Source organism: Elgaria multicarinata, chromosome 2 (assembly GCF_023053635.1).
Source record: "Elgaria multicarinata webbii isolate HBS135686 ecotype San Diego chromosome 2, rElgMul1.1.pri, whole genome shotgun sequence".
Taxonomy (NCBI): Eukaryota; Metazoa; Chordata; class Lepidosauria; order Squamata; family Anguidae; genus Elgaria; species Elgaria multicarinata.
This window is the reverse complement of record NC_086172.1, coordinates 99,027,079-99,053,789: the sequence shown is the minus strand read 5'-3', so window position 1 is coordinate 99,053,789 and position 26,711 is coordinate 99,027,079. Positions and strand designations below refer to the sequence as shown.

The 26,711-nt window shown below is 40.5% G+C and overlaps 1 protein-coding gene across 1 annotated transcript in view; it reads right to left on the bottom strand.

Moving 5' to 3' along the window:
• PARVA (parvin alpha) overlaps positions 1-26,384 on the bottom strand; it is an 81,814-nt gene extending 55,430 nt beyond the window's left edge. The window contains exon 1 of the mRNA XM_063117293.1: positions 26,146-26,384. Within this exon, the coding sequence (XP_062973363.1) occupies positions 26,146-26,281 (136 nt within the window). The 5' untranslated portion in view covers positions 26,282-26,384. The remainder of the gene's footprint in view (positions 1-26,145) is intronic.
• Between the last annotated feature and the right edge of the window lie 327 nt (positions 26,385-26,711).

Sequence of the window (26,711 nt, the reverse complement as noted above, 5' to 3'; positions counted from 1 at the left end):
AAATCCACTAAAGCTGCAGCAGGAGCATAACTGGCAGTATAGGGAGTTCATTGAAGTAAAGCTATTAACTTCCTAAACAGTTATATTTCATTTTTTAAAACAATCACCTATTAGCCAATTGGGTTAATAACTTCTGCATCTCAAAAGACATATTGTAGATAAGGGGAATTAGGACAGTTGTAAGGATAGCACAGAATACAAAACCAGAACTTGTAATAAGTGTTCACAAATGGTTGCACTCACTTGGATAAAAATTTGGATCTCTTTCCGATATATTTTCACTGGGGCATTTTTAAACATATAGGAGAGAGATTAAAAAAAAAAGTAAAAGGGCCAGGGTTGTGTAATGACTTTCTACAAATCTATGGTGCAGTCACTGCCCTAATATGACTGCCCAATTCCTGTTATCTACAATATCATGTTGTTAAATGATGTATGAAAACCAGGACAGGTTCCACTCTAATGTTTTGACAAGGACACCTGTAAAAATGTTGTATCAAAACACAAAAGCCACTCAAATTTTGCAACAGAGGCCAAGATAGTCTCCAGCTCAATCTATATGGATGTTTGACTCCAACACAGATGGGTCTGATGGATATTCTTCCATGCTACAACAACAAAATGTTGCATTGGAACCAGTCCTTATAAGCATGACAGGTTTATACACATGCACATTCAAGTGTGTCTTATATTAGTTTTCTAAAGTGGTGTTGAGGTTTCAACAGCAGATGTGCCTTTTTCTTTCTTTTTAATATCAGCTATTCCAGTCCAAGAAAACACACATATTTCTCTAGTGAATTTATAATATGCCTGCCATAAGAACTAGTTTAACTATTTAGCAGCAGTTGTAAAGTCAGCACAAAATACAAGACCAGAATTAGTAGTAAGTGTTCACAGTCACATCCATTTGGATAAAGGTTTGCAACTCTCTTTGATATTTATTCACTAGGACATTATATAGGAAAGAGATAAAAATAAAATAAAAGGGCCAGGATTGTGTAATTACTTTCTACAAATTTATGGTGTGCTCACACTTTGAAACACTGCATACAGTTCTGATCACTCCATCACGGATGGAAGAAAAGGTGCAGAGTTAGAAATGGTGAAGAAAAGGGCAACCAAAATAAAGGCTCCAACAACATGGGACTTTTTAGTTTAGAAGAAAGGCACTAATGGGGGACATTTAGAGATTTTTAAAATTCAACTTGGTTTGTAAAATATGGATGAGAAAATTTGTTCACTTTCTCTCAAAATATCAGAACTTGAGATTATCCAATGTAACCTGACCAAAATGCAAATAAGGAATGGGGATTTAACCTGTGCTGAATGGAGTTAAATTTCCCTTTAAGACTCAGGCTTGCAGTTTGGGTATACTCCTGGACTCAGCCTTGAACCTGGATGCCCAGGTTTCAGCAGTGGCCTGGAGTACATTTGCACAGCTGAAGCTAATGGGCCAATTGCACCCATTCCAAGAGATGTCTGATCAAGCCACAGTCACACATACCTTAGGGCATCTCTACGCCAGCCCTCCCCCCCCCCCGGGTCATCCCTAGATCATCCATGTGTATCAAATGATGCACAGGGGATCCCGGGGGCAAGCAGGGATGATCTCCCCATTTTCCCAGGATATCCGAGACCTTTGATTTTACCCGCAGTCCCAGGACCATACAGAGGACCATGGCAGTGTGGCTGCCTATCCAAGTTTCTCCCTTTCTTCCCATGAGTAGTGGGGCTGGGCACAGAGCTATTTGGGGGGGGGTCCGTGCCCTTTGGGGGTGAGGGCAGCAATTTTGCCATCCCAGGGATAGGGGGATTTGGGCGTGTTTTTTTTAAACTTATCTTTTTCACTGCACGCACAGGGGGCTCCTCTTTTGGGAGGGGGAATTGTGGCCACGATGTTCCTCTTCCCTTCCGGGATGTCACACAGTCGTCTAGACACTGGAGGAGGATCGTGGAAGCAGGTAAGCATGATCCTCCCCACTCACTCCCTCTACACCCTTAGGTATAGATGGCCTAGTTACATCCCATTTAGACTACTGTAACATGCAGCATAAGTAAGCTCATCTGTTGGGTTGACTGCTGTTTTTAGTTGGTTATTGTTGTGTTCATAATACATTTGTATTATTATTATTATTATTATTATTATTATTATTATTATCTAGGTTTGTGTTTGTTTTTTAGTTCTTATGATTGTAAGCCACCTTTAGTTCCATTTTCTTGGTAGAAAGGTGGGATACAAATAAAATAAAGTAAGTAACCAATTGGCAGGAAATTCAGGAAAAACTCAAGCAAGTCCTTCTTCACACAATGATTCAGTGGATTTCCTACCACAAGGATGGGATGATGACCATTAGCTTAGATGGTTTTGAAAGGAGGTAAGACAAATTAACGGAAGATCACTTTATCACAAGCAACTAGTAACAATGGCTACATGGAACTTCTAGGTTCAGAGGCAAAGTGCTACTGAATACCAGTTGTTGGGGTTCAACAGTGGGAGAGGGCTGCTGTCTTTCTGCCCTACTTGTGGTCTTCCCAGACACATCTGATTGGCCACTGGCATAGAGTGACTTTTGGTCTGACTAGCATTTCTCTAATGTTCACTGAGAATGTGCTAAAAGGGGGGGAAAGATTAAAACAAACAAGCAAACATTAGTTAAACCAATTTAAAGTAGAATAATTATCAACACTAACTACACAATTCATATATGGTTGCCACAGAAAGCTGGGATACAAGAGATCTGTAAAGTTATAGAAAATACTTATAAATGTTATATAAGCCTGTTCTGAACTTTTGTTGTACTCAGATCTCAAAATGGCTTCCTGAGGGAGAGGCAAAAGCACATGTTGGCTGACCACTATGTAACCACTGTCAATATAGTGAACCAAGTCAAATCATTGCTACTGCATCAATTTCACAGGCAACTGATTGAGCAAAGATTGGGAACTGGCAGAGTGGAATTGTATTATGTTCACTGTGTGAATGTAATACTGAACTAGATAGACCTTGGGTCTGATCCGGCATGGCTCTTGCTATGTTCTTAACATTGTGTTACACCACAGATTAATGTTCATGTTTTGGATTTATTATTTAAGCAAGAATTGAGGGACTTTATCAACTAGGTCAACCTTCTGCAACATGGTGCCTTCTGGATAATTTGGATGTCAACTCCCATCTGCCCCAGCCAGAGTAGCCATTGGTCAGGAATGCTGGGAGATTAAGTCAAAAACATCTGGAGGGTACCAGGTTTTAGGGGGTTAGCCAGTTACTAGTGCTGTTGCTGTGCCATGCCTCCAGAAGTTATCCACCTACTCATTATACTGTAAAAAGAAAACTATCTTTAATCTTCAGTGTTAGCTCCTTTGACAAAATGGCAGCTTATGACTCCCTCCCTCCCAAGGCTTTATACAAAGCTTTCTCAACCAGATGGAAGCCAGCTAATTAAAATTAAGCTAATATTAAAAGCCAACTCCAACTAACAGATTTTACATGCTGCATTTCCAGATCTATTATTTGGCCAAATGCCAGCTCATTTTTATTACTTATATTTTCTTAATTAGTTCAGGAAAGCAACAAAATATTTTGAAGACATATTTTCATGTTTTTATTTCTCAGTCACAACATGCTAATAAATACTGAGAAGACAGATATGCCACATTCTTTGCAAATTTGCCAAGATTACGTATCATAGCATGATCACAATTAGTGTGTGTGTGTGGGGAGGGGGAGGGGGATGTATCCTGCCTTTTGAACGAAAATAGAGCTGTGATGCCACACAATAGTCTTTCACTGTAAGGTAAGTAGAGCAAGTTAATCTTGTTATGCTGTCTGTCAAATGTAATCCCATTAAAAAGTTTACTACTAAACAGTAGACATTAGGCTTTTACAAATGAATAATGAAACACAGGAACTTCACAGTGGAATGATAAGTATAAATATGACAGTGCAATTTTGCTTCATGATAACCCAAAAAATATAAGATGTTGCTTTTACAAATCATTGCCAGACCTATTCCAACTGTGCTCATTAATCATCTAATTCTGCACACTGCTAAACTGCATACAATGATGACAGTTGTTACAAATGTGGCAGCTCTAAACTTCAAGAGTCATGATATGTCATCCATCCTATATCTATTCACTGGTGCCATGGGCTATAAAGTTGTGACACACTTTACCTAAGTCACATTTACTTTAAAATAAATTTCACTACCAGAAGGTGTAAATTCAATGTAAACATTTATGGAAGATTTTATATACTGCATTTTTATGTTCAGATTTAAAGAATGATAACAGCTCCCTACTGAGAAGCCGCTTGGTACTGCTGAATAAAGTGTGAAATGAACCAAAGACTAAGGGTTGTATCCAATGGTGTCATTCCACTAGCGCAAAATGATATTGCACAAGCGGAAATCAAATCCCAAAGTAGTATGTGCAAAAGGAGAATCCAACTAAAGTTTCACTTGCACAACCATTTGTACAACAGCTGGCAGATTTCAGATCAGTAATGGGAAAATGTAGTAGACCTCTGCTACTGCAACAATTCCTTCTGCTAATTGTATGATGGATTTAGGCCAAAGGATTTAGAGTAGGGTGACCATATTTTGGAAACCAAAAAGGAGGACAACATGGTCGTCCCCCAAGGGGGCGTGCCCAGCACCAAGGGGGCGTGCCCACCCAAACATAGCCTTGGTCACATGTCTAATTTTATAGCACACATTTAAGAAAAATCTGTTCTACATAGCATCTTAATGTTAAAATCACTGAAATAAAGAACAAGTGAGAGATTCAATGTATCTGAAATTAACTTCACTCACTCCTACTTTTGTAGGTTTTGCTGTACTTTGAAGCTTTTGCTATGCTTTGTGTGATACAGTCTCCCCTTCCCTCAAATATCTTTTCTGACTGTATCTTCACTCATTGCAAGCTGCTGTTGTTGTTAACAGGGTTTGCTACTGGCCGGCCAGATGGCTGGCTTTTTTTAATTTCAATTTTTTTAAAAAGCTTGTGTATAATTGTCACAAGTTTTTCTACTCTAACATTAGGGTGGGTATTGTGGCAGTTTACCTAAAGACTGGAGATCCCCTTAATGCCAAGGGCTGAAACTGCTCAATATGCAAAACCCTAAAGAGGAGGTTTGACAACCTGAGTTTGAAGGATATGGCTCCAGCACTTTTAAAACACAATAATTTTAAAACTTTGAACTTTAAAAAAAAATCCTAAAAAAAAACAATGGATGAACAAATCTGATTCAAACCTGGCATGGCTAAATCTCTCCTTAAGAGCTATCATGGTGCCAACTTTCAGCCCTTTATCTTTAAAAAATGTCATTTTTTAAAAATAATTTTAAAACCTCAAACTTTTTTTAAAAATCCTAAAACTCAATGGATCGACAGATCTGTTTCAAACTTGGCATAGCTAAAGTCCTTGTTAAGAGCAATCATGGTGCCAAGTTTCATCTCTTTATCTTTAAAAATAATATTTTTTTTTAAAAAAATTAAATCCTCAAATTTTAAAAAATTCCTAAAAATCAATGGATGAACAGATCTGTTTCAAATTTGGTATGGCTAAAGCTCTACCTAAAAGCTATCATGGTGCCAACTTTCAGCTCTTTATCTTTAAAAATGATGGTTTAAAAAATAATAATTTAAAAACTTCAATTTTAAAAAAAATCCTAAAAAATCAATGGATGAACAGATCTGTTTCAAATTTGGTGTGGCTAAAGCTCTACCTAAATCCTATCATGGTGCGACGTTTCATCTTTTTATCTTTAAAAATTATGATTTTAAAAACAATAATTTTAAAACCTCAATTTTAAAAAAAATCCTAAAAAATCAATGGGTGAACGGATCTGTTTCAAATTTGGTATGACTAAAGCCCTTCATAAGAGCTACCATCATGCCAAGTTTCATGTCTTTATCTTAAAAAATGACGGAGCTAAAAGCATTTTTGTTAATTCCCATTAGAGCGGCTCTTTGGAAAAGTCTGGATTTCCCCTCCCCCTCCCGGATTTGTCATCAAAAACCCAGGCAAATCCAGGCAAATCCAGTCATATGGTCACCCTAATTTAGAGTCACATAATGTAGTTCCATAATTTCACTGAAATATGCTTCACCTGTTACCCTCAGAGCATTCCATTTTAAAAGCAGAATCACAGTGCTGTAGAAAGAAATGGGAGAAATCCACTAAATTCTTTCATTGAAAACACCTTTAAAAGCAAATTCCCTCTAAACATGGATCAAAGAACTGAGGTAATAAGCTTTTTTTCATTTTTACAAAGTTTAACTAACTGAATTAAACAAGACTGTTTGTTCTATAAAGCCCTGTTCAGGACAATCTCCACTGTTCAATATACTATTTACTCTTAATTCTTCCCTTTTGATTAGCATTTTAATCCAGATTAACCCAGTATTCTGTGCTTAATACTCTCTCTCTCTCTCTCTCTCTCTCTCGAACTTTCTAGACAACATCCACACTAGGCCGCAAAAAACAATATCAATATAAAATTACAAAAATGTTTAAATATTTAAAACTTTGAAATTCAAAAAATACACAAAAACAATGATACATTGGGATATAATTTAGTCAATACAAAACAATTTCCAAAGCCACAGCAATAAGCAGCAGCATGTACAATAAAATTCATTAGTTAAAAGCCATTTGGAATGGGTAGGTTTTTAAAGCCTTTTTGAATATCAAGACTGAAGGGTCCAACTGTACAGAGGTAGATTAATAAACAATGAAAACATAGATTTGTTGAGAAGAAGGGTTAGGTTATCAGATATCAAGTAAGAAAGAGCCGTTTATTTTTACATGTAATCAAGCAGTTACTCTGTGTATAAGCTCAAATAGTATATAACTGACATTTAAAACAACATCATTTTATAATGTATTTGAGAAATGCTAGAGATATGAAACAGCAAGCATCCTCCAGTTAGTAGTAATATCTTCCCAATTAACTTATCTTTTCTTGAAAATGTTATTTGTTATATAAGGAAACTGATAATATGAATTTATTCTTAATTCAGTTGTGATTGGGCTTTGTTATTTTAAAGAATTTGTAAAGAAAGGCATTTGGAAATTGTACAGCACCAAGTACATTGTTCGTGCTATATAAATAATAATAATAATAATAATAATAATAATAATAATAATAATAATAATAATGTCTAACTCACATCTATTAGTCTCTGGAAAAGGGGAAATGATTAAACTCATTCACTTAATTCAAATGAGACCAAAAACCAAAACACCAAGAATGAAAAAAAATCACACTTATCTCCATTCTAAACTTACAATTGAACTTATCTTAAAGCTTTACATTATAGAACTGCAGAACCAATTCCACAGTACGACATGTTGGATTTCTGGTTAGAACACAAGAATTCTATTCCTTATACAATCAAGGTGATTTAACGTATCAAAATGAAATTAAGCCTGGAAAGATCACTTGGACGAGAAGTACAAGCTGTCCAAACGGCATAAAAATCAGACAGCTGCCACTTGGGTAGTACCAACCAAGTTCCCATCTTGCTCCGCAAGTCCCAGTTCCTCCAATCCTCTTGTGCCTCACAGTTTTTTTCTTTAAAATTATTATTATTATTATTTATTTATATAGCACCATTAATGTACATGGCGCTGTACAGAGTAAAACAATAAATAGCAAGACCCTGCCGCATAGGCTTACATTCTAATAAAATCATAATAAAGCAATAAGGAGGGTAAGAGAATGCACCAAACAGGCAGTATAAAAGTCAGAACAATTCAAGTTTTAAAAGCTTTAGGAAAAAGAAAAGTTTTTAGCTGAGCTTTAAAAGCTGCGATTGAACTTGTAGTTCTCAAATGTTCTGGAAGAGCATTAATGTAAAATGTAATCTGACTTGATCAATGCAGACTGGAGCCACACACCTCTACTACGCCACCTCCTGCCAAGCACTTCCAGGTTGTGCTGACTGGCTTTCCATGTGCTTCGGCATATGAAAAATAGCCAATGCTCAGGGAATTCCTCCCCAGCACTTTGAGCCCACATTGCAGGAATTGTGAAGACAACGAACGTCTCAAAGGGCTGGCAGTGGGCAGACTCATCCCCAGTTCCCTTCTGTCTCAAACTTGCTGGCAGTGTATAGCGACGTGGAGAGTGACTGACCTATGAAGGAGGGGAAGAGGGTGAGAAAGAGAGGACATTGCCTCCCTGCCATGTTCCCCCTTGGCATTTCTATGGTCAACAGCAGGAATTGCAGTTATTATTTAAAAACCCAGGATGAGAATTTAAAGAGGGAAGACAGAGAAGAGGCTGGAATAACTTTCTGGGTGCCACTGTGAACCTACATAATTTTTAATACTAGAAAGAGGTAGTCTTTCTAGTCTTAACAACTAGATTAGACTAAAAAGGAATTGAAAGAATAGTATCATGTGGTCTGAGCAACGAGAGAGGTGAATTGGCAGCAGAATGCTGGGTAGAGGTGAAGGGACCAAGGTGAAACTACGGAAGACCAGAGAGCAGAAGATTGCAGTAGTCAAGTGAGAGATGACCAAACCATGAAACAGAGTTTTTGCCAAAGGGCAGGAGAGAAAAGACTGTATTTTTTAATGTTATAAAGAGAGAAGCCACATCATCTGGTGATGGACAAAAGCAACATCATTTGGCAATGGAAAATGGGGGGGAAGGGCGAGAGAAAAGTCAAAGATAAAGTAAAGGCTTTGAACCTGTTCAACAGGATCGATGGTGATGTTATCAATGGATAAGGAGAGTGAACATGGAAGGGAGGGCTTGAGAAGAAAAAATAGAAATTTGGTCTTGCACAGCTGAACTTGACACAATAATGAAACAGCCAAGCAGAAACATCAGAGAAGCAGAAATGTGGGATGTAATGGAATGGATGGGGAAAGTTTTGGGGTAGATGTAGATCCGGGTGATCTGTGATCTGATGAGGTGAACAACTTAGTAAGTCTAGAAAGGCAATTGTTTGGATTGTGTGTTCTCAATAATTGAACAGGGCTGGGCAACTTCAGAGGGTTGGATGGCTGCACTGGCCACCACAGAACCATGTAGAAGCTGTACCCCTCCCCACCATGGCGGAAGGCTGTATGCCAATGGAATCCCAGTAATTCTGTTGAGAAACAAGGTGTACAGGGAGCACGCACTTCGTTTCCCAGCGGAGTTGAGCACCTCACAGCTGTTTGATGGGCTGCGGGGGAGTCTGAATGAGCTGAGATTAGCGACGGATGCTAAAAGAAATAAAAAGGCTTTCTTCAGATACATGAGTAGTAAAAGACAAAGGAAAGAAATGGTGGTTCAACTGCTTAATGAGGATGGCAAATTGATAACAGATGACAAAGAAAAGGCTGAAGTGCTCAATTCCTACTTTGCCTCAGTCTTCTCCCAAAAGCAGGTCTATGACCCCCCTGGAAAAAGTGAAGCAGAAGTTGAGGGGGCAGGATTACAGTTTGAGATTGATAAACAAATGGGCAAAGAACACCTAAGTTCCTTGAATGAGTTCAAATCTCCAGGGCCCAATGAACTACATCCTAGAGTAATGAAGGAGCTAGCAGAAGAACTCTCAGAACCTTTGTCTATTATCTTTGCAAAATCATGGAAGACGGGTGAGGTGCCGGACGACTGGAGGAGGGCTAATGTTGTCCCTATCTTCAAAAAGGGCAAAAAGGAGGAACCTTGGAACATCAGACCAGTCAGTCTGACATCCAACCCTGGGAAAATTCTGGAGCAGATTATAAAGAAGTCAATCTGTAAACATCTTGAAATCAATGCGGTGATCACTAGAAGCCAACATGGATTTGTCAAGAACAAGTCCTGTCAGACTAATTTGATCTCATTTTTTGATAAGGTAACCTCCCTTGAGGACTGTGGGAATGCTGTGGACGCCATATATCTTGACTTCAGCAAAGCTTTTGACAAAGTACCACATGACATTCTGATTAACAAACTAGCTAAAAGTGGGCTAGATGGAACAACTATTAGGTGGATTCACAGTTGGCTACAGAATCGGACTCAAAGAGTACTTATCAATGGAACCTTCTCAAACTGGGGAGAGGCAACGAGTGGGGTACCGCAGGGCTCAGTCCTGGGCCCAGTGCTCTTCAACATTTTTATTAATGATTTGGACGGGGAGGTGCAGGGAACGCTGATCAGATTTGCAGATGACACAGAATTGGGTGGGATAGCTAATACCCTGGAAGACAGAAACAAACTTCAAAGTGATCTTGATAGGCTGGAGTGCTGGGCTGAAAACAACAGGATGAAATTTAATAGGGATAAATGCCAAGTTCTACATTTAGGAAATAGAAACCAAATGCACAGTTACAAGATGGGGGATACTTGGCTCAGCAATACTACAAACGAGAAGGATCTTGGAATTGTTGTAGATTGCAAGTTGAATATGAGCCAACAGTGCGATATGGCTGCAAGAAAGGCCAATGCTATTTTGGGCTGCATTAATGAGAGGTCCTTTCTCCCCTGAGGCACTGTTTACAATTTTGTTTGCTCTGCCAGTAGAGAGTGCTAAGTCGGAAGGAGCGCCATACTGATTATGTGGGGCCTACCCCACACTCTCTTTTCATTTGAGGAGGCTCACAAAGAGTACTTTGCAATACTACAACAAGAAGGATCTTGGAATTGTTGTAGATTGCAAGCTGAATATGAGCCAACAGTGCGATATGGCTGCAAGAAAGGCCAATGCTGTTTTGGGCTGCATTAATGGAAGTCTACCTTCCAAATCACGTGAGGTACTGGTTCCTCTCTATTCGGTCCTGGTTAGGCCTCATCTAGAGTATTGTGTCCAGTTCTGGGCTCCACAATTCAAGAAGGACGCAGACAAGCTGGAGCGTGTTCAGAGGAGGGCAACCAGGATGATCAGGGGTCTGGAAACAAAGCCCTATGAAGAGACACTGAAAGAACTGGGCATGTTTAACCTGGAGAAGAGAAGATTGAGGGGAGACATGATAGCACTCTTCAAATACTTAAAAGATTGTCACACAGAGGAGGGCCAGGATCTCTTCTCGATCCTCCCAGAGTGCAGGACACGGAATAACGGGCTCAAGTTAAAGGAAGCCAGATTCCAGCTGGACATCAGGAAAAACTTCCTGACTGTTAGAGCAGTACGACAATGGAATCAGTTACCTAGGGAGGTTGTGGGCTCTCCCACACTAGTCGCATTCAAGAGGCAGCTGGACTACCATCTGTCAGGGATGCTTTAGGGTGGATTCCTGCATTGAGCAGGGGGTTGGACTCGATGGCCTTGTAGGCCCCTTCCAACTCTGCTATTCTATGATTCTATGAATCTGCTGGGATTTAGGGGGTAAAGAGGTTCTCCTGTCCCGTTGTGCTCACTTTCAGATTAGGTTCCAACACCCACATTGTTATTTGGATACATAGAGTTTAAGATGTACATGAGTACAGTAAGAGATGTGTTCCTCAACCTGTTGCCTTACAGATGTTTCATACTACAACTCTTCTGCATGGCCAATGGTCGAGGATGATGGAAGATGTAGTGCAAAACATCTGGAGGAAACCAGTTAGGGGAATATTGAGTTAGATTGTAGAACCTCTTGACAGTTAACAGTCATTCTGTGCTAGTCAGAGAGGAAGGACTAGGAGAAAGGTAAGGAGAAAGTGAATAGCTAAGGCCCAGATGTTAAGGCATTTCTTCTCTACTATGGATAAGCATATGTAGCTAGTGAAGATCAGGTATAGGGAGAAGTTGACTGTGTTATGCCAGAAGGCTGCCAGAAGATCTTGCCAGAAGGTTACTCAAGCAGGTAGTAAAAACACACAGATAAACTGTCCAAGCAGCCAGCAGCACAACAAGGTGTTAGAGGAAGACTGTACCCAGAAACTAGACCAGGTTGAGTGTATTTGGCTGAGCTGGAAGCTTAGGAAATTTGGCTTGATGTAAAAGAAGTAATTAAGGGGCAGTTTGTGGAACTTTGAGTTATAGTGGCAGGGAGTTCCTTAGACCCTGAAATATAAGCATTTGCTATAAATAAGAAACTCCATAGGTGGGATTGCTCAGTGAAGGAGCGGTTTTCCCATTGGTGGTGGCAGTGCTGTGGAGAGGAAATCCCCCATCTGTGGTGGCAGCCACATATGGTTATCCCAGAGAAGGAATAACTTAATATTCAAGCCTTAGCCATTCACTTTCTCCTCAGCTGTCTTCTAATCCTTTTGAAACACTCCACATATCTCAATTGTGTAACAGATGCATATTACATTGAACATGCACTTCTATGCACGTTTGCTCCTACTCAGTTCCACAGGATTTAATCCCAGGTAAGTGTGCTTTGGCCTGCAGCCTTTAAAATATGCACTAGAAATACATAGTGATACTTCTCAGTAAACAGGCAAAGAATTGCATTGTAAATGACTTAATAACAGTTTTATATGGGCATATTAAGATGCATATGCTTTTGTACATGCTTTTGTACTTGTCCATCTTTATGATTATCTTTAAAAATTGAGCATAGAAAGTGAGCAGGCTATTTATTAAAAATCTGCCTTCCCAACATATTGGTTCTCCAAGGTAACTAACAACTCTTTCTAAAGAAAATATAAAATACGAATCAACTAAAAACAATATGAGCTAAAAACCTTAGCACATAAAACAGCAGAGATAAACAATCACATAGTGAATTTTAAAAACATAAAGTGGGAATAGGAATTTATTCTCACTTACATCAAGACCAGATGTACTGCATTTCCAAAGAAACCCAAATTAACATTATATTATTATTATTATTAATAATAATAATATTTTCCATGACAATGAAATCTATTCCATCTACTGCTCCGATCTGTCCAAACTTTCCTTGAGCACTGGTTACTGGAGCCACCTTGTGCCCTATGCAGCACCTGCAGCTTATAAATCTTGAACTACAAAATCCACCCCAGGACAGGATATGTCAGCAAACAAGTCTGAACAAATTGTCAGCCACACTCAGCAAACTTCAATTAATCGCAATAGTCTACAAAACAGTAGTTTTAAGGGTTGGGTTTTAAAAGGTAATTTACAAAGAGTTAGTGAAGTGTTCGAGAAGGGGAAAACCTATTAGGTAATAAATACTACTGGGGCCAAAGTTGTGAAAACTGGTTGGATTCATTTACATACATTTGATTTAAATCAGTATAAATACAGCAAAATATCAGTGTAAAAAAATTCAATTAATTAACTTTTTTTAAAAAAGGAATATACACAGTGCAATCCTATATACGCTTACATGGGAGTAAACCTTGGGAAATCCGCAAACATTTTAGGCGGCAGATAAAGATAAAACAAGACATTGATAAATTGAAGAACCAGCCTGTATCTATAAAAACTTAAACTGGTAATTTGCCACTTGCGAACATAATACAGCATACATAATACAACATTAAAAAACAACTTGCTGGCAACATTGCTCTTCAGCAGTGATCAAGACAAGGACATGAGGGGTGGTGGGAATTGTTATAAAGCTTCTAGAGTAAGAATGAACTTAAATGCTATACTATTTGCACAAGCAGTGCTTGCCCCACTGTGTCTCCTTTGTCTTGTGCTATTTATGGACTACTAAGGACTATCAGGTTCCTGATGTTAGTATAGATAATGGAAAGTGATTTTTTAAAAACAACAACAACTGTGGTGGATTCAAGATTAGCCACTGACTTTGCACATGTGTTACTGAGCCTCTTGGCTTCAGTCATATAATTGGTACAGCATCAATATAAAAACAGGAAATTGGTGAAAACTTCTTGATTTGTCAAGACCTGAGAGGTTAGTGATTCAACACAAAGACCCTGTTCAGACAACATGCTATGCCACGGTGGTTAAGCATTTTAAGCTAAACATTATGGCTTACTGCATCATGTGAACTATGACTTAGTGTGCTGTGTGAACCATTCCTAACCAGGGTGGCTACCTAACCACAGTTTAAATATGCTCACTAACCACCATTTGCTGCAAAAGGGTTAGTGGCCTAACCATGGCTTAGCTGTCTGAACACGCCCAAAGACATGCAGTCATGAAATTGGTCTAGTGGGTCCACTAATAAAGAAAATCCAAACTGTGGAGATAGATCTGTATTCCCATCATGATCCCTTCTTCAGTGCATAAGGTAACTAGAAGGCAGTGATATAGAACAGGGGCAGGCAACTTGTGGCCCTCCTGAAGTTTTGGCCTACAACTTTCATCATGTCTCATCCTTGGCAATACTGGCTAAGGCTGATGGGAATTGAGGCCCAAAGCACCTGGAGGTCCACATGTTGCCCACTCCTGATGTAGAACCTCTGAAGAAGGTAGCCCCTTCCCTTCTTTTGATTGGTGCCTGCCCTGCAGTCTTGGTGCTTACTTATTTTCTGGATATGGAGTGATATGAGGGATGAGATGGTGGTTGAACACAGGTACCCAGTTCAGGCAAAACTGAAACAAAGATGGCAAAGAACACACAGGAATGACTCATTGGACACACAGATTCAGACTCAAAACGCTTCCTGAATTCATCACCATGCCTGTTGTAGCCCAGCAGTCATTTTCTTCTGGAGTGAAGGTTGGAACCTTTTCTTCAATTTAGCCAAGGGACTGCCATAAACAATGATAAACAACTAATGCTCTCTATTAGTGATATTGGGCGGGATATAAATATTTTAAATAAATAAATAAATATTTTGGGAGTGTCCTTGCTAAAAGTTCAGAGACTGTTTGTAGTGGGTAACCACTTTACAGCAGTTCAGGGCCTGAATGTGCAGCCAAGCAATTCAAGATAATGGGCTTTGGTAGGGAGTAAAAAGTTTGTGGCTTGACTATGTTTTGTTCCAATATCCCATTATGCCTTCTTTGATCAGCTGAGAGCACTCTCATGACTATACCTCAGATAGGAATCACAAAATGTCAAGCTTGGACATCTTCTTGAACTACTGCAGTTGCTCTTGTTGGCTGGCTTGCGGTCATCACAGTTAAGATGCCATGAGATAATTCTAGTCTGGAGCAGCATTATAGACACTTTTGTAGCGCAGCCCTTCTTTCTATACCTTTCTTGAATTCCCTAACCTAGCACTAGCCATCTTTCTGATAGAAAAGTGTGGAGACCCCCATGTACAGTTGTGAGCATTTCTTTGCTGTGCACAAGAATTTGTGGACCAGAGAAAAGGTACATTAATAGTTCCTTTAGCATAAACATCCCCTCCTTTCGCTTTGATAGGCAATATGCAGTTTCTGTGTTTTATTCTAAAAGCTTCACAAATTTGTCACTGTGACACCTTATGTTTTTTTTTGTTTATTTGTTCAGTAGTTTCCAACTCTTCGTGACTTCATGAACCAGCCCACGCCAGAGCTTTCTGTCGGCCGTCGCCACCCCTAGCTTCCCCAAGGTCAAGTCTGTCACTTCCAGAATATCATCTATCCATCTTGCCCTTGGTCGGCCCCTCTTCCTTTTGCCTTCCACTTTCCCTAGCATCAGCCTCTTCTCCAGGGTATCCTGTCTTCTCATTATGTGGCCAAAGTACTTCAGTTTTGCCTTTAGTATCATTCCCTCAAGTGAGCAGTCTGGCTTTATTTCCTGGAGTATGGACTGGTTTGATCTTCTTGCAGTCCAAGGCACTCTCAGAATTTTCCTCCAACACCACAGTTCAAAAGCATCTATCTTCTTTCGCTCAGCTTTCCTTATGGTCCAGCTCTCGCAGCCATAGGTTACTACGGGGAATACCATTGCTTTAACTATGCGGACCTTTGTTGTCAGTGTGGTGTCTCTGCTCTTAACTATATTATCAAGATTTGTCATTGCTCTCCTCCCAAGAAGTAAACGTCTTCTGATTTCCGGGCTGCAGTCAGCGTCTGCAGTAATCTTTGCACCCAGAAATTCAAAGTCTGTCACTGCCTCCACGTTTTCTCCCTCTATTTGCCAGTTGTCAATCAAGCTGGTTGCCATAACCTTGGTTTTTTTGAGGTTTAACTGCAACCCAGCTTTTGCACTTTCTTCTTTCACCTTTGTCATAAGGCTCCTCAGCTCCTCCTCGCTTTCAGCCATCAAAGTGGTGTCATCTGCATATCTGAGATTGTTAATGTTTCTTCCTGCGATTTTAACTCCAGCCTTGGATTCGTCAAGCCCAGCACGTCGCATGATGTGTTCTGCATACAAGTTGAATAGGTAAGGTGAGAGTATACAACCCTGCCGTACTCCTTTCCCAATCTTAAACCAGTCCGTTGTTCCGTGGTCTGTTCTTACCGTTGCTACTTGTTCTTACCGTTGCTACTCTTACCTTATACTGCTTCTTTATTCCTCTTCTGAATCAAAGGACCCAGCTCAGGTTAGGCATCAAGGGGTTTGTAATGCTGTAACTGTCCCTGTGACAGGTCTCTCTCTACTATCTCTACTACAGCTATACAGCTCAGTACCCCAGCCCCAAACCTCACCTCCTCTGCCACCATTTACCAGTACCTTTTTCAGGAACTCCCAATGACCACACCAATTTAAATTAAATGTAATTTATTAAAAATACATTTGCTCAGGTAAATAAAGTGTGATGGTTCCCTCAGTTCAACAGCATATTGGTTACAGGCACAATGCTTAACGGTTTCAGTCAGTAATTTATCTTACAACATTTCAAATATAAACAGTTCACTTCCTTCCCTTCAACTAATTCCACCAAAATAACCAAGCACACAGGCCCTTCCTAGCTCTAGTCAGACCCTTCTCAAAATCCCCACACACTCTCTCCTGTCAGCAAAAGCCTCTCTCTCTATATATACACACAATCCTCCGACTCCTCCTATTCTCACACAGCCAATCCAGGCACGCCACACAAACATCCAATCAGCGCTCTCCTTCCATCCAGGCACTTACTTCCCCTCCCTCCAGGGCTCTATACTTACCAACACTCTGTAAATACAAATAGTGAGTAAATTCTTTAAACCTTTTACATACTTATATTAATCACCATTGATAGCAATCTTTACAACTAATTACAGTATAATGCAGTAGAACATCACATTCACGTCTGATAATAGGAAAACATCCTTTGTCCAAACCCTCTTGCCAGTCTCGAGCCCACTCCCTTAAACTGCATAACAGTTTTCATAGAGCACTTCTCCTGGCATGAACCTACCCATGCGCTATGCTTGGCATCTAAGGCCTTTCTCCAGGTGCCTCTTCCAAGGGAGAGGGCCTTGTCGGGGGTGCCCCCCTCCAATACGGAACCATCTCTCTGTTGCTATCTTTTCAGTGCCAGGTTAAGACCCTTCTCTTCTCTCAGGCATTTAACGGCATATGATGAGGTTTTAATCTGGTCCTGGACTTTTCTTGTTGTTGATTGTTTAAAACTGTTTTAGATACATGTGTGTATGTGCTGTCTGTCTAAATGGTTTTTACACTTCGTATAATATATTTTGATGGCTTTTAATAATTGTAAACCACCCAGTGAACATCGGCTATGGGGCGGTATAGAAATTTAATCAGTGAAACGAAATAATTAATCCAAAGCCCCAGTGATTCTGGAGGTAAAACGAGCCTGACTGCATGCTGAACAGCATCTCCCTCTAACTGCTTCTTGCAGTCCTGTTCCAGATCGAAGAGAGATGCTATGAGACAGAAACACACAATGACTATTTGTCTTGTGGCAGCAGTGGAGCACTCTCAAACTTTCAGGAGTAGTCTTGATCCAATCTAGTGGATCTTGTCCTACTATTTCAGAACGTACGCTTCAGACTGGTTTTAAATATATCTTTATATGGGTTTATTATTAAAAACATTAAAAATAGAGCAGCAGCATCTTTAGAAAGGAATGGGATATAATGCTAATTGCACATTTATTTCAACACAGACGACATCTTGATGTCTTATTAGCCTCCATACCCTTGTAATTATGGAAACAAGATATGTTTCTTTTGAATCCAGTAGTTCAAATATGGTTTATTTCTAATTACACTTTGCCTAGCAGCTACTACACTTCTGGTAATTTTATTTTCATTATGAATAACCTGAATTATTTAGCATTTTCCTATTTGCAACATTAGAGCATTTGAATACCAGTATTCGTATTGGCTACTTTAGGACAGTCTTGGGTTTAGAGAGAAACCTCTTTAAAAACAAAGATGTACTCAAATTCTTTACACTTCCTAGATATATGCAACATAAATGAACAGTTTACAGCCACAACGTTTTTGAATCTTTTGAGAATATGGAAGCTTAGTTTACCTCCTTCTGAAGAAAATTTTCTGCATACAAATAAACAGTTGTCTATAGCCTTGAAATCTTATTGTACCTTTCTAACTCTTATCAGTTATCTGCCCAATTCAATCAGTCCATTCTCAATATTCCTTTAATTATATCTACCATTAAGTAAGCCTGCAGCTGAATTAGCTACAACACAGCAAAGTAGACATTTATCTTCAAGATAGTTTGACATTAAGATATAAAAACTAAACAACAGACATAAAGACAACTATAATCCAGTTAATAAACAATGAAGTAAACAACAAACACATCTGAATATTACATACTACCAATAGGCATCTGATCCTCTGAAGGGCTTTAGAATAAGATTTTGCAGCACTTTAAGGTAAGTAAGCAACTTCCGTCTACTTAAGTGTCCAACAGCTTACTCTTTCTGCATAATATATCTATAACTCCTTCAGTATGTTTTCTGTCATTCTGTTTTTAAATCAATTAACATGAAAGAAGACAAAATAATTTCTACATTTTAATACCATATTTATTGGTAATATTTATTTAATACAAGACTAATTGAAGAAACTCAACTCCAAGAAGAGTTTACCGACTCTAATCCTAAAGTCTGTCATGCAGATTTATGGAAAACATAAAGAGAATGGCTCAAGAAACTGTCTCCCACAAATTCTCATTGAAGCCTCAAGAGGGATTAAACAGGCCCTCATTCGAAAATGGATCAACCTATGTGAGAAGCAGAAAAGCAAAAGACAGCAAAAAATATGTGTATTTTTAAAAATCACATACTATCTGAAAAGGCAGCTCAAGCATTTCACCAGCATCTTAATCTGAAGCTCTATTTGTATCTATCAAATTTAATGTCTGCTTTTCAGTGGTAACCTATACCATTGCCTTGTGACTATCACTCAACAGTCAATGTTGGCAGGAACGACATATAGGACAAAGGCAGACATTTCTTGGGGTGCCATTTAGGGTACTGTTAAAGAACAAGGAATAACATAGTCACACACACATTTTTCTATGTGGAATTACACACCCACTAGAAAATTCTAATTCTGGAGAGAGTTATATGGAACTAAGCATTTTGACTGATCCAGTGTACTTCCAGAACAAAGGAGTTGACACTTCCTTGGATTTAGAAGTTACTATAGTAATCTAAGAACATAGGAACATAAGAAGAGCCATGCTGGATCAGACCAAGGATCTGTCTAGTCCAGCATTCTATTCACGTAGTGACCAACCAGCTGTTGACCAGGAACCCACAAGTAGAACATCGAGTCCACAGCACCCTCCTGCCCATGTTCCCCAGCAACTGGTGTACATAGTCATATTGCCTCTAATACTGGAGCTAGCACATAGCTACCCAAACTAGAAGCCATTGATAGCCTTCTCCTCCAGGAATTTATCCAATCCCTTTTAAAGCCATCCAAATTGGTGGCCATCACTACACCTTGTGGTAGCAAATTCCATAGTTTAACTATGCACTTGTGAAGAAGTTCTTCCTTTTATCTGTCCCAAATCTCCTACCAATCAGCTTCATGGGATGACCCAGGTTCTAGTATTTTGAGAGAGAAACGTCTCCCTGTCCACATTCTCCACACCATGCATAATTTTGTACACCATGCATAACTTTGTACTAAAAGGAAGTACAAAGCCCCAAAAGAAAGTGACACCAGAGGTCTACTGGGGATCACTGTACACAAATTGACAAAATGCAGCAAATAAAAGCAACTTTTTCTTGCAGTTCAGATATTCTTTTACCTTTCCCAATTGGAGGTCGTAGATCATTAACTACTACAAACCAGTAACTGTGATAAAAGATCCAGCAATCTATCAGTGCATCACAGCTCAATTCTTAATTACATGTACTTGAAAGAAAGTCGATGTAAATGGAAGTTATTTCCCAGTAACCATGATGTTTTAATATATTTTTACCACCAAATGACAAAAAGCAGCACTATTTCTGACAAATAGACAACACAAGTCAAATTCTACTACCTTCATTTTTATTAAGTAAGAACATAAGAAGAGCTGTGCAGGATCAGACCAAAAGTCTATCTAGTCCATCATGGAATTTTCCTTTTTCACAGCGGTGGCTCACTGTTAACATTTTCATCAATCTATCCACCTCAACACAAAGATCCCTTATTTGGTCAGTAACTGCCAGCCCAGATTCCATCAGAGTATCCGTAACTTTAGGTGCATCACTTTATACTTGCTTACAAATGGCATTTTTAAAAAGTAAAGGTGGAAAAAGAAAGAAAAAGATTTTGCCAGTTTATTGCCCATTTTTTCCAGTTTTGAGAGATCCTTTTGGAGTGCTTCACAAATCTCTCTCTTGAAATTGTTTATTTGTTTCAATCAACATGGTTCACAATCTTTTTGTTTTAAACACCCTAAACAATTGGTGTTGTCAGCAAATGTAAGAACAAGAAGAACCATACTGGATCAAAACAAGAATCCATCTAGTCCGTTCTGTTCACAAAGAGGCAACCAGCTGCCCATGGGAAACCCTCAAGCAGAACATGAATGCAACAGCACCCTCCAGTAGGCCTATGCACATTGGGTACATAGACCTACTGCCTCTGATACTGGAGGTAGCATATAGCCATGAAGACTAGTAGTCATTGATAGGCTTAACCTCCATGAACTTCACTGTTCACCCCACACTCCAAATTATTTATGAACAAGTTATGAACAAGTTAAAAAGCACTGGAAGACCCCATTGTTTACCTCTCAGCAATGCGAGGTTAGAAGCATTTAAATAATTCAAGTTATCTATTGCCTGCAATAGACTGGCTTATGCAATTGCTTAAAGTACTATTACCCTAAAGAAAGTAGGCAGAGCAAATTATTGATTCATCTCCCCACCCCCCAAATGTCACCCCCTGTCCATGTAATGCTAAGGAAATAAGAAAACCAATTTATCCAGTCTTCTCATTATCTGATATTTTTATGACCTACAGGCCATTCAAATAAACACCACATCATCTCTAGCAACACCAGGTTTACTTCTTGGCTAGGCCAAAATGCAAGCTTTTTCAACTTCAGCAGGAGGATAATAGAAAGGCCAACAGGAGAAAGAGTATGTTACAAAAGCAGGAGCAAGATTCATTTTTTCTTGCACCACCAAAACCAAATAAGCCAAGGAGAAGAGTGGGCAAATTACTTCAATTGAAGTCATATCAATCAGGAAGCTGACTGAGACCATACACTGTACCATAATTGCCCTCCATCAAATTCATGGGTACAAACTGTCTGTTTTCCATCTGCTCCTACCCCAATTTAAGCAATTTTGAACTTTGCTCTCCCTTGGTGAATGTATCACAGATTTATTAGAATGTCAGGGTCCAATTGTTAAGATTCTCTAAGGCAGGTTATTACAAGGTGTGGATTTTTGATGTCCATCAGTCAAGCCCAGAAACACTGAAGGAGTACAATCAATGTGGCTTTACTCACCCTGGAAACCCATAATATAAGATAATGAAATACTCCAGGAGAAGGGAGAAAGGAGCAGGGGAAGATTATTCTCTTTTACCATTATTATCTCAAAGACTTCCCTGCTAATGGTTCTAACACCATAAAGAGATTTTTAAAATACTGCATTTCTAACTGCCAGAAATCTTCACTGCTAATATCATGGGTTTTATAGATTTATGTCCCCGTTATAAGGTTTAAGCATGTGCTAGTCATATGTCATGAATGCATCAGTAAATCTTTTCATACTTATTAGCGTATTCATACACTAACTCCATTACCTAACCATGCTGTTACAATTCAGGCCCCATGTATATTTTATACCTATAACTCTGCATAACTTCAGTTCATAAAAGAATATGCAATAATAAATGTGTTAGTGTTCAAGTTGTCACTAGACTCTTCGTTGTTTTTCCATTAGCTAAAATGCAAACAGAAATTAAGGATGTAGCTAAGATCTAGGACTTTTTTTCATGTTTAGTCTAGATTAGGCACAGTGGCCCTGATCCAGATCAGGACCCTAGCATGAGGGTAGAGGAGTTTTAACCTTCCCTACCTTCTGCTACGGGCCCAATCTGGATCAGGCTCCCTGCACCTACTCTAGGGTAAAACTGGCATAGTAGCTACCTACATCTTTAAAGTAATGCCAGTTTTGATAAGTATAGAGAGACATTAATTTCAAAAGTCTTTCAGAGATTACCAGTGAGATTTAATTTCCCTAAAAAAAAAAGTGGTCTGTATTCATTTATTTTATTTTAAACATTTAAATACTGTCCAACATTCTGTTTAGATTTCAGGATGGTGTACAATCAAAATGTGTATCTTTACCTATAAAGATGAAAGTATGCGTGTGGGATGTAAGTCTGAAAATTTTTACCTACTTCCAGATGAGTTAGAAACTTGAAATTAGCATGCTGATAGTTCTGGCTGTACAATGTACCAGAAAAATCTAAAAACACAAAATTGTGGGTTTTAAGTATTTTTTAAAGAATTTAATAAAAAAAACCTAGCTTACACCTACAACTCCCAGCATGCCTTGGGCAAGAGGCCAGTCTTACCAGCCTTTGGTGACCATTGTGAGTGTGCGGATGGTTGCTGCATACCTTTCACAACCCTTATTCCTAAGATCGGTCTCAAGCAGTCAACCCAATTCCACATAAAAGGAAACATTAATGGGTTGTGTCCATTTGTGGTGCCTCCTCCCACCTACCATGTGTAGTTTTAAAATCATAGATACAACTGCATGACTTTGAGGCTAAACTCTGAACATGCTCAAAGGCATCCTGTCCTATCACTGTTTTCTCAGAACCTCAGGGAAGTGCACATGCAGAAACAGGCCGGACAAAGGGAGAAAATGCACAGACCAGCCCTAGCCCTTCAGTACAGGCTCCTAATAGAGCAATTGATGATGGAAAGTGTGGGATGGGGCAGTCCCAGCAGGACTTGGCCAGAGCTGGGCACGTCCATTGACAGATGGATACCTGCTCTCCTTGGCGATACTACTCCATGACATTCTATCAAGGCGCAGTATCGGCAACGAGAAGAGAGAAGTGCCTCTCAGAGGATGCAGATACCTGTGCGCCGCCAAAGGCATGCTGGGAAGTGTAGTACTGGCATGCAGAGTGGCTGATTTTAAATAAAGCATGAGTTAGCAAACCAGGCCACTATGAGCAAACTAGGTCACTATCTCTCAATCTTAACTCAGCTCCCCCTTTCCTGACCTCTCACTATCTACCTGATTTTTTACAACTGCCACTAACCCCACCCACCATTCCATTCTAGCCTTAGCTTACGCCTACAACTCCCAGAATGCCTTGGGCAATTTAATTTGTTTAAAAGTTAACCCTAGCACCGCCCTACTACTTTAAGATGATTACCTTGCAGACATATATCTTAGGGGGCCCGAGCAACGCCAGGTGTATCAGCTAGTTATAATATAAATATAATAAAACAGCAACTAAAATGATTAAAAATAAGAGTTTAAAATGAGAATGATTAAAATGCTTGTGTAAATAAAATTGTTTAAAATGAGAATGATTAAAACGCTTGGGTAAATAAAGTTTTTTTTCTGGAGCCAGGCAAGCCTCTTTAAGGAGGGCTTTCCGTAATTGGACACTACTACTGAAAAAGTGTTCTTCCTTGTGATTGAATATCATAGCTCTGATAGAGTGCCCCCTTTATCAGAGTGATGTTATTCAAGTTTAATTATATTGTCATTGTTTTAGGCAAATGACTAGTTGATAGCGCATGTTATCTTTAAATCTAGTGTAATACAGCAGGTCTTGGAAAACAAATAAATTAAAAGAGGGATCAGGAACTTCAGGCCCTTCTGGGTTCCTCAGATGGTCATGCCCACTGAAGTAACCTGAAGCTGAATCCCAACAAAACAAAGGCTGGTTCTTATGTTCAGGAATTGGTTAGGCAGCCTATTCTGGAAGAAGAAGCATTTCCCCTCAAGGCACAGGTACATAGATTTGGTATGCTCCTAGATTTGTATTTGTTGCTGGTAGCTAGTAGCAAGGGGCACTTTGACCAGCTCTGGCCTTTGTTAGATCACATTGATCTGCCCTTGGCAACACCTCTGGTAACATCTCAGATAGATTACTCAAAGTGGGGCTCCTCTCCAAGACCATCCAAAAACTGCAGCTAAGAGAGATCACTTATCCTAAAAGCTACACTGGCTGCCAGGAAGCTACCAAGCCCAATTTATGGTCTTGTGTTTAGCATATGAAGTCCTTAATGATTTGGGACCCCTTACCAGCTAACTAGGCTTTTTTGATCTGCAGATGTCTGGCTCACTGTCCCATCCCTCACCCCTGCCCACCATAAATGAGTTGAGGTGGTTAGGGTCACAACAAGGAGTATCTTTAATGGAGTTTCCACCACCATCACCACCACTTTGTGGAACTTCTTTCCAGGAGAGGTGCAATTAGTCCTCACTACCAAGACTTTTAACAGTAATTTAAACACCTTTTTATTTACAAAACCATTGCACCCTATTTGGTATTTTTAGGTTAGATTATTATCGTTGTATCTTAAATTGTTTTATTGTGATTGTTGGATATTGTTCTATTGACATTGTAAGTCGACGTGCTCCTTTTGGAGGACATGCGGCATAGAAGAACTTTAAATAAACAAATAAGACTGCAGAGGATGAAGACTGTTCGTGGGGCAGCAGGAAGCAAACCCTTTTTACATCAAACGTACAAGGGAATTCGTCTTGCTCAGCCCAAAATCAGCAGAAGGAAAAAGTGTCAAGGTGGAGGCAGGAGGGCCCCATCCTCACCCTGCTCAAAAATGAGACCAGCAGTTGCATCAGGAGGATGTGTCTCAGATGTGTCCCTGGGCAGCATAAGACACAAAGAGGTAGAGGGGGGTGCTCAAAACTGAACTCTTTGCAATGCACTTGCTTGCCCGTTATTCCCTTCATAGCCCTCCAGATGTTGTTGCAACTCCTGTCACTTCTGACCATTGGCTTTGCTGGCCAACAACATCGGAAGAGCTGCAGGTTGCTTGCCCCTGAGCTGTGTGCTGCTGCCTTTGCTGTGCTGTGGACTGAGAGAATGAAACAGAAAGGTATCCGGGGCCTTTTGCAGCACCACCTTGTTTGGGCACATTCTTAATACATTGGCAGAACCTGGCATGAGGTAAGATGCAAAAAGCCTTTCAGGTGCATGCCTCTGTCCAAAATAAATAAATAAAATGGAACAAATACACATGTTACCACAGAACTTGGCACTGCAGTAGAGGCCACGGGCCACACATGTGGACCAGAAAGCCTGACCAATGCAGCGCTTGCCTACAGAAGCCTCCCTGTGCTTCGCAAGAGAATGCTGCGCGGTTGCCAAGAGCCCTCTTCCTCCCCCCATCTCCTCACCCTAGGGAACATGCAAAGCTCCTTGTGAAGCACCGCAATCCCATTCTGGGAAGAAACTCCTTCCCAGCAGGCAGCGCAGCGCGCCGCCGGTTTACAATAAGGCCTCAGAACTCCGAGGGACGTGCGGAAACAAGGACCCAACCGGGATCCTTGCCAGCCCGCCCGCCGGTCCCAACCCTGCAGGAGGTCTGCGAAGTCCCAGCGAAGAACCTTCAGTGAGGCTAAAGTGCCTTAAATTGGCCGAGGGGGGAAAGGGGGGGGCAGAGAGAGGACGCTTGTCTTTTTAGGACGGCGGGTTGGAGGAAGAGGGAGCTTCCTGGTGTAAAAAGCCCCGATAAACAGCTGAAGGAGCCCAACCCAGCAGCAGCTCCTCCAGGCTACAACATTTTTCGAGAATGACGCGCGTTCCCCGCAGCGGCACACCCAGCCCGGCGGCGGCCTTGCAAGACGCCTCTTGCTCCCGGGCTACGGACAGCGCGGTGCACCTTTGACTTCACCCTCACTCCCTCCCTCCCTCTCCACGCCCCTCCCCCTGCCTTGTTAAAGGCACCGCGCGGAATGCGTGGCAACCCTTGGGCTACGCGCGCTTCCTCCCTGCTTCTTCTCACCCGCTCCCTCTTATTTACCTTCTTTCGCTTTTTTCCTCCTGGCCAGAGTGCCCCCAAGTTTGCCCAAGAAGGAGTCGTCTTTCTTCCGGGAAGGAGGCGACTTGGGGGTTGGAGACTTAGGCGAAGAAGGCGACTTCTGAGGAGAGGTTGCCATGGTGGTGGTCCCGCAAAAGCCTCGGAGGGAAGGAGCAGCGGCCGCCGTCAGAGACCCTGCTCGAGTCAGTCACAAGCTGCTGGTCCCTATTCCCAACGGAAGCGGAATTATTCCAAGCATTTGAGGCTGTTCTTGTTCTCCCTCCCTCCTTCCTTCTTCCCTCCCTCTTTCTCTCCCTCTCCCGCGCACACCCAGAGAAGGATTTTCTCACTCACTCTCATCGCACGCACGGACACAGAGCAGCCAGTGTGCGGCTGCAATTCGCCAGGCCAGCGCGGTTCCCCACTCCTTTTTCTCCTAGCGAAATAGTTTCCTTCGGCTTGCTATCTCCGTTAGTCACATAGGCAAAACGAAGAGCTAGGAGAAGTTGGGATCCTAGGCAGCTTTACGGGCAAATCCTAGGCAGAACAGGGATCCCCTGCAGGTCCTG